General features: G+C 38.2%; 1 protein-coding gene across 1 annotated transcript in view; it reads left to right on the forward strand.

The window, feature by feature from the left end:
- The window catches only part of MMS22L (MMS22-like, DNA repair protein), a gene marked incomplete at its 5' end in the record, with an annotated part of 94,736 nt that overhangs the window by 74,486 nt on the left and 3,334 nt on the right, over window positions 1-16,916 (forward strand). The window contains 6 exon segments of the mRNA XM_010288514.1: window positions 251-393; window positions 1,175-1,317; window positions 1,473-1,632; window positions 3,966-4,135; window positions 12,364-12,575; window positions 14,932-15,098. Coding sequence (XP_010286816.1) covers window positions 251-393; window positions 1,175-1,317; window positions 1,473-1,632; window positions 3,966-4,135; window positions 12,364-12,575; window positions 14,932-15,098 — 995 coding nt within the window.

Below are 16,916 nucleotides of genomic sequence, written 5' to 3' on the forward strand. Positions count from 1 at the left end.
ATATATGCTTTTATATTACTATGTGTGGTATTGCCAAATTTATCATGTTCTCTGTATTCAGGCGTCAGGATATTGTGCGCAAAGTCTGTAGAGTACACTAAAGGAATGCCAGTTGGCCTTTCTTGTTACTTTATTTCTAATCGTTTCGGTGCACTGTGTGTATATGTCTACAGCCAAATGAGACGCTGCTACCTTTTTGCATGGTTTTATTAGATCTCTTTGCCTTTTTCTTCCTCTTCTACCTATGCAGTGCACTGTGTGAAGCTTTTTCTAGTATGGGCTATACATCCTATGAAGCTTTGACAGTACGTTCTTGGTTTCGATGCATTTTGCAAATGTTCATAGATCAACCGACTGGTATGCTGGCCAAGACAGATGCTGAGCGAACAGTTGGTAAGTGTTCACATTTCCCTAATGTTTGCAGTAATGATTCTATATTGCAAAACTGGCAAACATTTTCAGCTAATTACAAAATGTATTTTTGTTTGTATTCCTTTACTTTTACCTAATTATGAAATGTGTTTCTTTACTCTCCTTGTGCTATTTATTGATAGTTTGCCTGCTCTGCATATGACAAATTTATCACAAACAAAGATAAAAGAGCTTGTTTCCTTGGAAGCAAAGAACAAAAACTTGCTCCCAAGGAGACAAGCTATTTTTCCCCCATGGAGAAACTGCTCTGAAAAAAGTGAAAATCTGAAGTAAATCATCAGAAATCATGCTGTGAATGCCCTAAAAGGAAAAAAAAAAAAAAAAAAAAGAAGAGAAAAAACCCAGTTGCAAGTAATTCTTAACTTTTCTATATTGTATCTTTTGCTTTCTTAGAGCAATACTTCATCACTTCTTCTATAAAACACTGCAGTTCTAATTATCTGTAGAACACATCTTCTGGCAACTATTTTTCATATACTTTTTGTAGATTTTGAACAAAACCATCAGTAAAAGGAAAAACTTGGTTTTCTGTGCTTAATTACTCTTCATTCTCTTACAACTGTATTAGAAAAATAACTAGTTTGGACACACGTGCTTTGTCTATCGAGATGCAGTTGGTTGCAGGATGCTTGTATTTTAGACATTTTAAAATCACATTTCACTTTATCATTTTGGGACTAAAATAAATCAAAAAGCATAACTGTATACTGTATTTACTGCTGTGCTCTGTTGTAACAACCAGGGAAAGCCTACATGGAACAGCTGACTGAAATGACAAGACTGATTTTTAAACTCTCAGAAGTAGAAAACATTCTTTCAAAGGCTCATGTTGAAGAGTCAGTTTTCAAGCAAGACCCTAAAAATGCTCTCGTCCAATTCATTAAGGTACTGTACATTTCTGTGTTGGCTTCATAGGATAATTCTAGTGAAAAGGAACTATAGATCATATTTTGTGTGTACAAAAAGAAATTACTCACACAAACCTCATGAAAGACTTAGTAAGTTGGTTTGTATTTATTTCAATATTTTTGTTTCCTCAGGCTGTTGGTAGAACTTACAGTGGACTTCAAACACTCCCTGAGAAATCTGCCATGGTAGCAAAGACTCTGGAGTATTTAGGTGATGTATTAAAGTATGTAAAACCTTACCTGAAGCTAAAAGGACCTCCAGAAGGTCTGCAGCTTACATATTGGATCATAGGTAATTATTTTGCAACCTCTTTTCTTTTAGGAAATAGTTTTAAGGAACCAGGAAAATGTGACTTTTTTTTTTTTTTCTTTATACTGTATCTTAATGAGGGAAAATGTGACTTTTTTTTTTTCTTTATACTGTATCTTAATGATTTAAAAAACCAAAGTCACCAGGATGTTACAGTTAGATACTTAATTTTCTTCCACTGATTTTCTTTGGTGTTTAGCCTGATGTCTAACCACCTTGTGGTTTTTGTTGTTTTTTTTTTTAAACTACCCCTGCAAATCAGTATTTTCAAAAGAAAGATGATTTCATGTCTTCTACCACTGAAAACCACCTGTTTTGCCTAAACAAAACCAGAAACAATGACAAAGCAGTGAAGCAGTATTATGACAGGCTACATTGTATTTACTGGAGCTCTGAGAGTGGACAGGTTGTCTTTGGAATGTAACTTGCTTCCTTTTAGAACTGCTGCTCTTACATACACTGTGTGCTTTATTAAAGCTCAGATTCTAGTATTTGTTCATTAAAATGTGGAACCACTGATAGGGTGGAAAAATAAGTGCTGTTTATTAGGAAGGAATGTGACAGTCTGACCCACTTACCTTTAAAAACAGGGTAAACTTTACGTATGTTAAAGATAGAGGTAGTGATTTACATGTACATGCAGTGTACATCATGATAATGAGGAGTACAGTGAAAAGCATGACCAAGAAGTAGAAGGTGCATCAAATGTAATGGAATTTGAGTTTTGTAAAATACTTACTGTCCTACTGCAAGATCTGTATATTTTGATATACAAAATGTATGTCAAATTAAATGTTTTTAGATACCCAGATGTTCAGTTGGATCCCTGTAAAGTAATTTTAGATTGGTATTTTCCTTTCTGTTCTTTGCAGTAGAAAATGATTAATCTTCAGTCATGCTGTTGTGTGCGAGAAATTGTCCTTTTAGTTAAGAAAACATAAAAAAGGTTTAAAAGAAAATAAATATTTCAGTGTATTTCAATCACTTCTTCACATTCTGTGGGCTTGTTAAATTATAAGTATAAAGCAAGAAACTTAACAAATCTAAATACCTCCTGTCTGTGGTCAGATTGTGTCTTCTGCTGGTCCCATACATCACATCAGCGATAATAGAAGGAGTACTTCTAGCTGGAATGAGCATGTTTCTTTCAAAGCAGGAAGCTTAGACAACGTTATTAGAAGTACTGTTAAGTGATCTTTCTCTTTCTCTATGATTGATCATTGTGTTTTCTTTCACTCCACAAGATTAATGTTGTTTTGTGTTGTCTTTAGAGATGGTAATGAATGACTTTTATAGATTAATAATATCTTGTAACAGCCTACTTTTGATCTTTCATTATTTTCAAAGTCTTAAACATATTTTCTTGAGCCATTCCTGTATTTTCAACCCAGCAAACTTTTTCTTGCTTCTAATTAAATACAAAGTTAAGAACGACTGTGGGAACTACTGCATATAGGTATCTTGTTTTATTTAATCTGTATTTTGAGTATTAACACTCACGAGTATGGAGGTATTTTCTCAAGAAAAATTACACCTTATCTGCAATGAAGATGTTTCTCAAAGTTAGGGTGTTTACACATCAACATCTTCTTACACTTTTTTTTTTGTAACTCAAAAGGAAGATCTTAAAACTAGCTCAAAGCTGCACAAGTGATAGGTTAATGTGTTGAAAACAAGGAAGATGTTCTCTGAGGCCCTCATTTAGTGAACTGAGAGCCCACAAAGATCTGGAGAGACCATGCTGGCTGACTGGAGTTGGCTGCCCCTCATTCTTTTTAATCTGCTGAGTTAGATGCTGTAAATACAATTTGAAAGTTATTTAATGGTTTCCTAACATTGAATTGCTGTGTGAGTAGTTGCTGATGTGGCCACAGTGGTGTAAGATAAACGTGAAGGGAAGGCAGAGGCAGTGTCACTGTAAAATGTGATGAATGCACACAGTAAAGTAAATGTTTAGTGAATGTGTGCTGATTGCAATAGTGTTATGTATCAAGTTTAGTTAATTTTTCTTCAGTGATGTGAGAGACTGTCCTTTCTTTAACATTACTGTACTTTTCCTAAAGCAGCTTCACTTGCCTAAAAACTTGTAATTGTAATGTATCGAATCAGTTTAGTCCTTTCATTTTGCTGAACTGTAAATGGACTTTGGGCTTTTTCTGAAGGGATAGCATGGAATGAGTACATGAGACATTTCAGTTGCTGTTGCTACTCTTTGATTATCTAATATAACATAATTGCCTCTCTAGGCTTTCTTATTTTTCTTTTATTTTCTGACTGTAAATTGATTTGGGATTTCTTGATTCTTTTTTCAATAGGATGTCTGGTAAAGTTCTGGGCACCAATACTGGCTACATCCAAAGCGCAGCAACTCTTGTTCCGCATTGTGGATTGCTTACTGCTGCCACACTCTGTGCTCCAGCAGGACAAAGAGCTGCCTGTGGCTTTGCTGTCTGCCATTCAGGAAAGCCTACCTCTTTACCTTCAGGTAAATATCTGAACTCTATTATCAGCAGACAAATGTATCTTCAGGTAAAGATTCATATTGCAGAGGATGTTTTCTTTTTCCCTAATCAAAACAAGTGTTGACTGAGTTTAAAGAGAGCAGCAACAGGAGATTTTTTTTTCTTCTTGTGGAAGTGGAAGGAAAAATGCCACCCCATTGGCTTTCCTCTCATTGCATGCAGCTATGCTGTACTATGCTGCAGAGCTGCTAGTCTGATTGCTGTATATAGAGAAGCTGTTAGTCAACCTGCTGTTTACACTGGTCTCTGATGTGAGAGATTTCTGAAACAGTGGATCAAATAATCATAATATGTAGCAAGACACTTGTTGAGATGACAGAGCAAACAATTGTTTTAAATCATCCTTGACTTGGCTAACTGTAGATAATTAAAGATGAACTACTCTTTTCATTGCTCTTAGGAACAAAAGAAAATCCTCTGTGTATCATGGCACTGTTTTATCTTAATAATTTGAGAACGTGTTTTGCTGAATCAAATTCCTGAATGGCTAAAGCCTTCTTGCCCATTACTCCTTCTATTCTCCCCTGAGCTTACCTTTCACTCTTGAAACTCTGTAAGGCTTGGTGAAGCTGTAGAAAGAGATTAATTCCTGCAGGTGAGGAAGATAAAAGGATATATTTTTAAGATAAATAACTTGACATGGTTTTCTTTGTAAGTCCTTGGGTCTTTTTTTGCTTGCTTTTTTCCCTTCCCTCTTAGTCTTCATTTTGATTGCAGTCTTAACTGATTACTTTACAGGATTGTATTGTGAAACAATGCAGTGGTGACTTTGTAAACATCCCTCGGATTTATTCCCTCTTTCAAAAGTTGCATTGTGATCGATGCCGTGTCATATGGAAGTGCATATGATTATATAATGATGTGCAGAATATGACTTGCTTTGCTGCTCTGTAGGTATTTTCAGAAGCTATATATGTGTAGGACCATCTGGACACTGATATTACCACAGAGTGTGACTGTCTGCTTGCTAATTTAGTATTTTTGTCAGAAAGCACTGTTTCTCTGTAGTCTGCACATACGGATATAGTTTTAAGATGAAGCCACTCAAGTTGGTTTTGAAGTCAAAGTGTTGTGGACCTTTGTTTCCTGTTTTCTTTGTCAGTCTCTGACTTCCTGACCTCACTGTTGTACTCTTCAGCGGTCTGCTGCGTAGTCCATGTGCTTTCTGGCTGAGCTAGATGATCTTATTGACCAAATAGTTTATTTTAGACAAATGCTGCTTCTAGAAAACCAGCAATTCTTTAAATTGACAAACAACACTGGGGAGAGAAGACAAAGAGGAGACTTATATTTCCTATTTCAATATGAAACTTCTACGTTCTATGAATTATTTATATTTACAAAGTTCCAGCATTTTGAAGTGCTTCAAACTGCTTCGCTCATCCCAAAATACTTCCTTCCCCTTTATCTTAGAATCATAGAATAGTTTGGGTTGGAAGGTACCTTTAAAGATCATCTAATCCAACCCCCCTGCAATGAGCAGGAACATTTTCCACTAGACCAGGTTGCTCAGAGCCCCGTCCAACCTGACCTTGAATGTTTTCAGGGATGGGACATCTACGACCTCTCTGGGCAACCTGTGCCAGTGTTTCACCACCAGTGTTTCTGGACCCGCTCCAACAGGTCCGTGTCTTTCCTGTGCTGAGGGCACCAGAGCTGGATGCAGGACTCCAGGTGGGGTCTCACCAGAGCGAAGCAGAGGGGCAGAATCACCTCCCTCAACCTGCTGGCCACACTTCTTTGGATACAGCCCAGGATACGGTTGGCCTTCTGGGCTACGGGTGCACATTGCTGGCTCATGTCCAGCTTTTCATCCAGCAGTACCCCCAAGTCCTTCTTGGCAGGGCTGCTCTCCATCCCTTCATCCCCCAGCCTGTATTGATACTGAGGGTTGCCGACCCAGGTGCAGGGCCCTGCACTTGGCCTTGTTGAACCTCATGAGGTTCTCACGGGCCCATTCCTCGAGCTTGTGGCCCATTCCTTGAGCCAGGAATAATAGTAGGAGTAGGTAATTAATTTCCTTTATTTGCAAAAGTGGGAAAATTCTGACTTAAGATCAACAAAAAATGAAAATATTCCAATATAATTTTAAAAAAATACTCTTAGGACTGCTTCTGAGCTCCTTTGAGATCGAATGGATTCTGGGCATACTCTGATTTTTCAGGTTATCATTTCACACTTGGCTTAAGGCAAGTTGGCTTAAAGGCTAAATTCATTCCCTTTCACACACGTGTGCATTCCCATTTAATTTGCTTTAATGATTCTGTGAATATGGGATGTTTAGTCAACTAGTGAGTTGACTCAACTAGTAACTAGCCTCACAAAACAAACAAAAACCCCAAAACCTCAAATGGGTGTATCAGAAGAGTGATAAAACAGTATATGTGGGAAGGAAAGCATGTAAACATGGTGGGAGGAAAGACAGAGAGACAGCATCCTCTGGAAACAAACCCACCTTAACTAACTTAAGCTGCCGGCAAGATGTGTGATCAGGCTCTCCTTGGGTGGCTGCCCTTTGTCTGGTGCCCATTCTTGGAGGTGAAGCAGTGATATTTTAGTGCAGGAGCCTTAATTCACCCTAATGTTAGACAAACATTCTTCCATAGATCTGTCCCTGTTAATACTCTAGCTTACAACTTAATCCTTTGGCAGTTACATGAAAATAAAGAAACAGGAATTTGGAGACCATGCAAAATATCTTATACATGCAAATTCTTTATTCATAGTCATAGAATAAAAGTCCTTGACTAGCATTTCTACTCAGAGGTCTTTTCAATTCTTTTTTTCCTTTTTTCCAGTCTTCTGAAAAGTTCCAGGCTCCATCTCAATCTTCTCTTCTTTTTTTGTTCTGAATTCTCCTTCAGCTCCTTCAGTGTGGGCTCCTCCTCCTTTGTCCAAAAAACCTTCTTAGTTCTCAGAAAACTTATTAGTTTGCAGGCAATGGTTTGCAGAACTTCCCTCTTTCCAGAGCTTCTAACAACTTAATGTGGTTTATTTGATCCTTTTATGTGGGTTTTGAAAAGGACTTGAAATCAGTCTTAGTAGCAGGTAATTAATTTCACACATTCATTGATGCAGCAATCTTATGACATCCTATAGAATTTCTGAATTGTTATAGAAAAAGATTCCCCAAACGGTCACATACCCTGTGTAATGGTAATGCAACTGGCCACACAACTTGGGCAGCAGGCTTAAAAACAAGAACAATGTTGTTGTCACTGTGCTATGCTAAGAGAGGACATCGCCTTTGTCACCCTAAAATGTCAGAGGCCAATTTTTCATCTCTTAGGACAACATATGAATCTCCTTCTTCTCTCCCCAAAGTATAGTTCACAATTCATCGAAACTGATGACTGTATAGCACCCTCCCTCACCACCCCCCCCACCCTACAGGTTTATTTTTAATAGACCAAAATTACAGGCTTTGTTTAGTTTTACACAAGCACAAATCATTGTCAAATGCACTAATTAAGACTAGACATTGAGCTTCTCTCTCCTCAACTTAGACCGACTGTATTTATTTGTTATGTTTGTGTTTACTGTATATATAAATCTGGGCTATACAGCTGTGCCTTTTAACAGTTATTGGGCAACTGATCTGTTCTGCACTATAGATTGAACTTACCTAGAAGTTTCCTTCAAACCCAGTCACTGAGTTCTGCCTTTTCAAAATAGCTTAGCTCTAGCAACTTTTAAGCTAGTGGGGTTTTTTTCTTGCCTAAAGGGTTACTGTCTGGATATTATTTCTTTCACTGTGCATCATCTTTTTTGATAATGTTTGATCACCTAAGAAAGTTTTTGGGATATAATATCAAAATTGTCCTCAGGGTTGTTTGAATGATGTGCTTCAGAAAGTAAAGCATGAAAGACGTGAATGAACAGCCATTTTATACTTTTATGGGACTGCTATTAATTATGAGATAGTGAGGCATGCAAAATCTAACATGAGCTATTTTGCCGTGGTAAAAAGAAGTTGAGTTCATTTGCGTGATAGTGGATTGCTGAAGGTTACCACAGGAAACATGAAAGCAAGAGACTGGAGAATGATTTGGAGGAATTTTGGTATGCATTTACCAGTAATATGGGAAAAAACTGAAGCGGTATACAGAACTTTTTTTAGAGAAGACACATTAGTTTAAATGTACCTTGCAGAATACAGTGTAGGTGCATAGAATAAGCACAATGATGGGAAAGGTAAGATACCCTGTTTGATTTATCAGCATTAATCCTGTCCAAAGACAGAAGATGGTTGATTTCTATCTAAATACATGAGAGTAGTGAAAGAGCTTAATTCTAAGTAGTGCTTGGCACATACATTTTCCTGTGATTTTAATGGGCCTGTGCAGGCTCAGCATTTGTCAGAGATCAGACCTTAAAAGCCCTCCTGTGAGCCACATCTGTGGTCCAATATTTGAGCAAGCTTATTAATACATTTTGTGAATTATAGTATGTGTTTAATAGGAATTGTACAACATTAATTGGTGAACAGCAGATTTATTCCAACAGCAGGACTGATATTATAAGTCATCATTAGGTAGCTTGGCATTTCTGCAGTGAATAGTTCCAGTAATCCATACTAATCGGTTCTTCGCTCTCCACAGGTGATTTACAGATACATGGATAAATCAGAAGAAAGAGGCAGCTCTGGCCACAAAAGGTTCCTGCAGTGAACACACACAGGAATCAGTTGCCTTTCTGTTAAAATGAGGAGCAGATGTTGTCATGCCCCTCTGCTCCCCTTAAAGTGTCTTTGGGTTTTGGTTTTTTTTTTTGGTTGGTTTTTTTTTTAACTTCAGAAGATGACTAAAGAACATAGTTAAGAAAAAGAGGGTGGCTCTACCAACCCTTTAAAGTCCATCTGCTTTGTAGGGATTGTCCTAGGGGTCTGATGTGATTGATGTCAGATCTCTGGTCCAGAATTGCAGTCCAGTAGCATGTGTTCCTTTTCTCTCCTATGAACAGTAGCTTCCTTCATCTCTGTTAATTACCGGTAGGATTTAAAAGAAGAAAGTTCTATGTGATTTCCTTGTAATTACATCCTCGGCCAGCGCTGCCTAGGATATTTTGCCATTGAACTGAGAGATTTGCAGCTACTGTGCAGTGTTGGTAATTTATCCCTTGTGCCACTTGGGATATGGCGTTGTCAGACCTTGTGCAGGTCTGTTGCTTTCAGCACTTATGCAAGAAAAAAAGAGTGCAAAATAAAGAACACAGTGTTGAGCTAAAGTCAATGGGCCTTCATGTCCAAAAGAGAAATGCAGATTCTTCTCTGGAAACTTTTAGGGAACAGTAGAAGCATAAGGGTCAAAGGTGTGATGATTGTTCTGTGAAGAGCTTTGATGTTGTAGACCTACCCTTCATGTGTGAGGACTGATTCATGGATTTTTCTACTCTGTGGAAGAGGAGGGTTTTTTTATTTAGGAGTGTTTTTCTGGCTCACAACAAAATGGAAGGTGATTTTTTTCACTGTTGTCTCACTGGAAAAAAGAATTTGTATCTTGGAAGCCATTGGTGCTAATCTTGTAACTTTCATTAAGAAAAATTATGAGGATCCTCCTTATTGAAGAGAGAATTTTGGTATTACTACGTCATTTAAAAAATTACACCTTTTTTGAGAAGCAGCATCTCTGCCTGACACACCAAAAAGGAACCTAGAATCCTTTCTAAAGAAAACATTGTTACAGAAAAAAAGGCATTTTCCGTGGTATTAAATGCTACTTAACAGCTCTCCTTACAGGGTTTCAAAAGCTCACTCCATCCTCATCAGATAACTAAAGAAAAAGATCACTAGTTAACTTATATCCTTTTTTCCTCTCTAGTCAAGAAGAGTATCTTTCACTAATGCTCTTGACAGGATGTTGGTTTTTTTTTATTTAATCCTTTCCTTCTTTTTCAGATTACATCTCTCCCTATCCCACACCCCAAAAAATTGGAATCAGTTTACTTCAACTCAAAAAATGAAAATGCTTTTTTGAAGGATCAGGCTAGGTTTGTTGATCCATCTTCAAATGAAACAATTAGAAGATCTGCAAAAATTACTCAGTGATCTTTCAGATATCTAAATTCTAATATTTTTTACTTTTTATTGCACCTATAAAATATCTTTAGGATAATTTCTTAAAAACAGTAACTCTTATTATTTAATAACTGCCACCTTCCTTCTTGTCCTGATACTATGTAGCATTTGTTGATCCTCAAATTGAAGAACTGTTTCATTTTAGTAATTATCATTGTTCTTCACAGGTGTTGTGTTCTTCATGTATTCCTACAGGTGTCCTCTGTAAGGTTGTGATGTTATTTATGTCCCTTTTATGAGATAATACACTTTCTCACAGATTTTTTTTATAGTGTTAGAACAGTCTAGAGTCTTACGAGTGCCAGCTCTTGCTTTTGGGATTATGGACTATTTTCTGTCTTTTGTAAGAGCTGTACTACAGAAAGCACAGGCAACTCTTCTTTATGCCTGCTGCAACATCTTATTGAAAACACCAAACACTCAAGCTTACATACTAAATAATCTGTCATCTGTAACATGTCTCTCTGAGTCTGCTACTTGCCAACAGTGTTTTTAAAATTCTGATATAGCAGCAACTGCTTTTTCCTACAAAAATTTGCTGTACGTACAGAAAAGGAGGAGAGAATCTGAACTGTTTATCAAAGCCCCAGTTCAGGAAGTGTGGTTTTTGTCATTGGGACTTACCAAAATTACCAAGGAGCTCTAGCTCTCTGATATGTGAAGTTAAACTCTAACCACACATGTCTGTGTTCAGGAGGGTCACCTACTTCTGTAGGTCTTCAGGCAGGTCCTGAAGCACCTCGTTTCATGAAAGCTCATGTTTCCTGTATTTGTTTACTGCGGAACCAAAAGTGGGTTTGGTACTCTCAGTACGCCCCATTTCAAGAAAGTGCCAAGATGACCCTCAGCTATGACTCAGCCTGCTTTTTTTCCTGAAAGAATTGTTCTGTTGCGTTCACAGAGACAGGTATAGATGAAAATCTTTTTGGGGATGGACTCCTATGCGAAAAGCGACAGAAATACTCTTTGTCAGTAGCTGGGGAACAAAAGCAGCTTGCATTGAACTATTCATTCATATATTGGGGGCGTTAGCTTGCCTCAGCAACCATAAATATTCAGGCAGATACTCCTACTAAAACTGGGGTCTGGATTGCTATGCTAGTGGAATTTTGAAGTACGGTTGAAGTTGCTGTCTAGGGACCTCTGTGCTTGAACTTCTTTTACGCCATTATTCTTGTTGGGGAAAACTATTGTGAAAACTCTGAATTTTCAAGAGGCTTCTTTTTGTGCCGCTGATTGTAACCCTTGTGATAGGAGGTCACTGGATTTTTTTTTTTTTTTTTTTTAATTAGTGATTTGTTCTTCCTTCCGGTAACCAAAGGAGAGGGAAGGAAACTCTTAACTTTCTCTCAACAGCAACTTATACCAGTAAGAAGAACACTCTTTTTTCTGAGATGTACCATGTACATATTGTATAGCTATGGGTAGGGTTCAGAGAGGCACTTGCTGGGCAAGACTTTCATTATAGATTTTTCTCTGGATCAATATAGCATATATTGGATAAATCACAGCAGTATCAGCCTTATCTTAAAGATTATTTTGAAAAACCTCTAAATCCCGTATAAATGGTGCCTAATTTACCCTAATTTGTTCACACTACAAGCAAATTTTTTCTTGTCAGACCATGATTCTAAGTGCTCATTTTTCTGCTATATCATTCGTACAAAAATCTCACATGGTGCTTTACAAACAGATGAGGTATTCTCTCTCTCCCGTCATAAATCTTACCTGACTAATATACTTTGTTAGACCACGTACAGAGTTGAAAAAGAAACGAGGAGCTCTTGGGCACAGAAACACTTTCTCAGGTCTGAAGTGCCAAAGTTTTATTTCAGATTTGAAGGGGAGCTTGTGTGTCCCAAAGCTTATCTTCCAATATCTTAATTAGTGTAGTAAAAGATTCTTCTCTCCTGTGCAAGCCTTGCCCTGTCTTCTTTTGTAGACCATCATATCTGCAGCAAATTACTGATGCTTATTTGTCATGCAGTAGTTACTCTGTGTGCAGCAGTTTACATAGCATGTAGCAAGTATTTAGCCTACTGTGGTTAAAGATTTATTCAAAAGTATTGTTAAAAATTTATTCAGTTTCTCACTGTCTAAAATTTTCTTCCACAGGGCCTGTCCTTTATATGTTGTCAGTCCCAAACACAGGGGGCCTATTTAAATCAACTGCTTGGGAGCATTATTCAACAGTATTTTGGGCGATTTCTCCCTTCTTCTCCGACCACGCTTGGAGCCGGACAGCATCCTATGCTGATTGCTTTATGCAGTTCCATTACAGCCCCCCAGATGCTCCGTCTACGGAAGACCACTCTGCATGTCATAAAGTAAGGACCCGTGAAATAAAAAACCATCACTTATTCGGATTCCACAAATAGCTAGTGAGGAAGGGAATGCCACCGTTTTCTTAGTTAACTGTTAGTTTGGCTTTGGGAAGAGCCTGTAAGTTGCTGGGCAGGGAGCAAAGGAAGGACAATGTGTAAACATCAGGAGAGTGAAACTGGGAAGATCTGGAGACTGGTGAGAGTCATTGAGGATAAAGGTCCTAAACTATAAGAAAAAATATCACATGGGGCCACTTGAAAAGCAAGTATTTTTCTAGAAGAATTACACTCTGAGGTACATCATCATCGTATGTTTGTGTCTCAGGCTGTATTTAGGGTCAGAGTTGTAGGGCTTATAGTTGCCACAGTTACCTGTGCATGGGAGGCCTCGTTGCTCTGTAGGTGTCAGGGTGTGCCAGCTGCCCAGGGGAAATGGAGAATCTGGGGTGAAGGGAGAGGAAGACGTAGAGGCAGGGAGGCAGTACTTGTTCACTGTGTTGTCACTACTCGCACAATGTCAACAGCAGCTATAAATGCTGCGTCCCTGCTGCTAAAAGGCTGAAGCTTTGTTTTATATACTGCAGAATAGGGAACAATCTGGGTTTTTGTCTATGTTGGGAGAGGAATTAAACCCCCTCAAATATAAGGTGATTGTTTATATCCAAGGTAAGTGTATTTTTCTTTTGTTGAAAAGAGTGTGTATACATGTTGATTAAAAGAATTTCAGTGTTGATCTTGGGTAAATATGATAGGCTATCCTGTAAATAAAGCCTGTATTATCACATATTTCAGGGAGGGAATTACGATTTCACAATCTTAGTTCTGACATGTTTTTAACTTACGAATACTCAAACTTTGTCATCTTAATAAAGTTATTTTTGAATGTGTGCATGCATGTGTGAATTTTAAGATTGATAATGAAAAGAAAGTTCTGAAAGTGTAATGGCACTTGGTGATTTATAAGACATGAAACGTTCCTTAGTGATCTGAGAAGAATGTCTTAGAACTGAGCAGTGGTCTGATTTGCCAACTGTTGGGCAGTCACTAGGTCTATACAGAAATACGTACAGAATTCGCTAGCCATTTTGCCATGTGAAAGCTACCAAATATCTTGCACAGAGGAAACTGAACGATATGATCAGGGGTGTATTAGCCAGGTCGGAGAACCGTTTCAGTGGAAGAGCACCCCCAAAAAAACTAGTGTGAAATTTTCTTAGTAAATTAATGGGATAGAATATTTCCAAGTTGCTAATATTAAAGTGAGTAAGATCACATGATACAAGAAATATAGAAGTAAAATGTTACAATTAAAGTTAAAAAGTATGCAACTACAATTTTACAATATTTGCTAAGCTATACCAGTGCCCTGAAGCTGTGCAATGAAATACTCACATATCTCAAAGTCAGGTTTCATCTGAAAGTTGTAGAAGCCTGCCTTACTAAGTTTTGAACAAGGATGGTGGTTTTTAATTGCTGCATTGCTCTGTAAACACCCATGCCTTGTTTGAGTAGGTAATGGTACCTAATATTAAGTATCTAAAAAGTTTGTTTGAAGGTTCTGAGAGTTCTCTTGCTAACTGATGAATAAATGCTGTGTTCTTCTTACCTGCACTCCTCTTTCCTGAATGCTTCAATTTAAACTATCTTCAGATTTCAGTAATTTGTAATGTCAAACCAACAGTAGTTCATATTCTTGTATCCTTTTGCAGAAAAATAACAAATCAAGCTGTTCAAATTGGAACACTCAATGTGCATGATGTCAAAATTTGCTCTTGTTGCAGATTGACAGGTCACCTTTTATCTTTGTGACAAATTTTATACTGGAGATGATTCTGTTAGTTTTGATGGAGCAAAAGCAGACATTGACTGTCCCGTTACAACACTCTTGACAGAAATAAAATAACAGTACCAGTATAACGGCAGAGCTGTTAGCACAAGTTGGACTGTGAGTTGAAAGCACAGAAAGCTAAATAAAATAATTGAACAACAGTTGTATTTTGCATGTTGTTTTAGGGTCTTAGAATCTTGACTCCTCCCTTTATTCAAATATTTTATGAAGCTGCCTTTGTATTTTAACTTTTATAGTCACACTTGCCTTTTAATTATAATTATGATAGCTGTTATTTCTCAGTTCCCTCTCAACAGAAGAGTCAGAAGGTGCCACTGTCCTCTGATAAATTTGGAGTCTTTTCTAAGACTAAGACAAATAGAAGCCATTAGTTGAGCCTAGATAAAGATAGAAATCTATGTAATAGGCCTCGTGCTGAAATATCACAAAGTTATTTTAAGGTATATGGTGCTTGCATTGAATGGAAAAAACAAATTATAGACTCTGTTCTTGTTTGCTTTGTCTTCCTAGTGAAAACTACATGCAGTTCAAAGGTAACGCTCCACCTCCTCGCTTGGCCTCAGTTCTTGCTTTCATTCTTGAAGTACTTCAGAGAACCAAGAGCACTGAACTATGTGACATTGACCTAGTTCTCCCAGCCGTGTTGAAATGCATGGTATTGGTTAATGAGCTACAAGGTGAGCTGTGTGTTTGCTTTCAATACATCTCTGCACACCTGTAAGATTTTTGTACTGCTGAGCATCTTTCATCCCAATATTTAAGACACTTAGATGAGGTGAATGAGATACTTTGGCCAGATAAACTGGACAGCCTTTCTTTTTTCATTAACTGGTCTGGGCCTTTTGCCTCCAAGAGGCAGAGAAGTCCTGCCTCAGTTCTCTCTCTGATAACTAATGATCAACTTCTCAGGAATCTGAAGAGCATTTCCCTTCTCCCCATCCTTGCTATCTCATTTCTTCCAAACTTAGTAACTGTAGAAGTTTGCTTACATCTAAAGGTTTGAGACCAAAGAAGACTGCATCAAAAGAAGTGTGGCCAGCAGGTCAAGGGAGGTGATTCTCCCCCTCTACTCTGCTCTCGTGAGACCCCACTTGGAGTACTGCATCCAGTTGTGGGGCCTCCAACATAAGAAGGACATGGACCTGTTGGAGCAAGTCCAGAAGATGATCTGGAGGTCACGAAGTGACACCATGAAGATGATCTGAGAGATGGAACACCTCTCCTATGAAGACAGGCTGAGAGAGTTGGGGTTGTTCAGCCTGGAGAAGAGAAGGCTTCGGGGACACCTTATTGCAGCCTTCCAGTACCTGAAGGGGGCCTACAAGAAAGCTGGAGAGGGACTTTTTACAAGGGCATGTAGTGATAGAACAAGGGGTAACAGCTTTAAACTGAAAGAGGGTAAATTTAGATTAAAGAAGAAATTCCTCACTCTGAGGGTGGCGAGGCACTGGAAGAAGTTGCCCAGAGAGGTTGTGGATGCCCCATCCCTGGAAGTGTTCAAGGCCAGGTTGGATGAGTCTTTGAGTAACCTGGTCTAGTGGAAGGTGTCCCTGCCCATCGCAGGGGGACTGGAACTAGATGATCTTTAAGGTCCAACCCAAACTATTCTATGATTCTATGACTAGCGTATGTTCTCCCCACAGAGGCATTATAAATGGACTAAAAATAGCATGTTGCTCTCTGAAGGCGTCTTTGAGTATTCTTTCTTCTTTTAGCATGCTTTGTTTGGTAGTGAGAACTTCTTTATTTTTAGCTTCTTTAAAAATGAAGCACTCTGTTCACTCCACAGTTGTATAATGAATGTGCATGTGTGCATAGGCTCAAAATGTCCACTTCTTGCTGCCAGTAAAGGCATTAAGCAAAATGGGGATTCACCTCTGACTTCTGGGAATTTTGTCTAATGAAGTACTTTTTAATTCTGGTCTATAAAAGCTTCAAGGACAAGATATGCTTTAGGAAATCAGCTGAATCATCACACACCTTTCTTCCCCCTTTTGCCATCACAGCCATATCTGCCTGCAGCTGAAAGATCCTACTCTACAGCACATTGCACAGTAGGTAGAGACATATGTCTTGTGCTGCTGTGGCCACCAGCTCACTGCCTGCCTGCACAGGCCTCCACCACACCCTTGTTAGAAAAGTCCTTGCAGCCCAGGTCCACCTGTACAAAGGAAGAGCTGTATCTTGCAACTTGAATCTTTGGAAACAATTAAGGGGAAGAAAATAGTGGGGTTTTGTGGTAGGGTTTTGGGTTTGTGGGGGGTTTTTTTGTTGTGGTTTTTTGTTTGTTTGTTTGGTTTTGGGTTTTTTTGTTAAAAAAAGAGGTAGGGTGGAGTTCAGAACAAAATCCACCACTGAAAGTAAGAAGTAGATCAGTATAGCTTTGGGCAGGGTATAATGCCATGACTGCTTTTCTTTAATTCAAATAGGAGTGATTAAAGAATACAAACAGAACTTAAATTTAAATAAAATCTCTATTTCCACTAAGAGTGTGT

This window comes from Phaethon lepturus, unplaced genomic scaffold (assembly GCF_000687285.1).
Source record: "Phaethon lepturus isolate BGI_N335 unplaced genomic scaffold, ASM68728v1 scaffold3696, whole genome shotgun sequence".
In the NCBI taxonomy this organism is placed as follows: Eukaryota; Metazoa; Chordata; class Aves; order Phaethontiformes; family Phaethontidae; genus Phaethon; species Phaethon lepturus.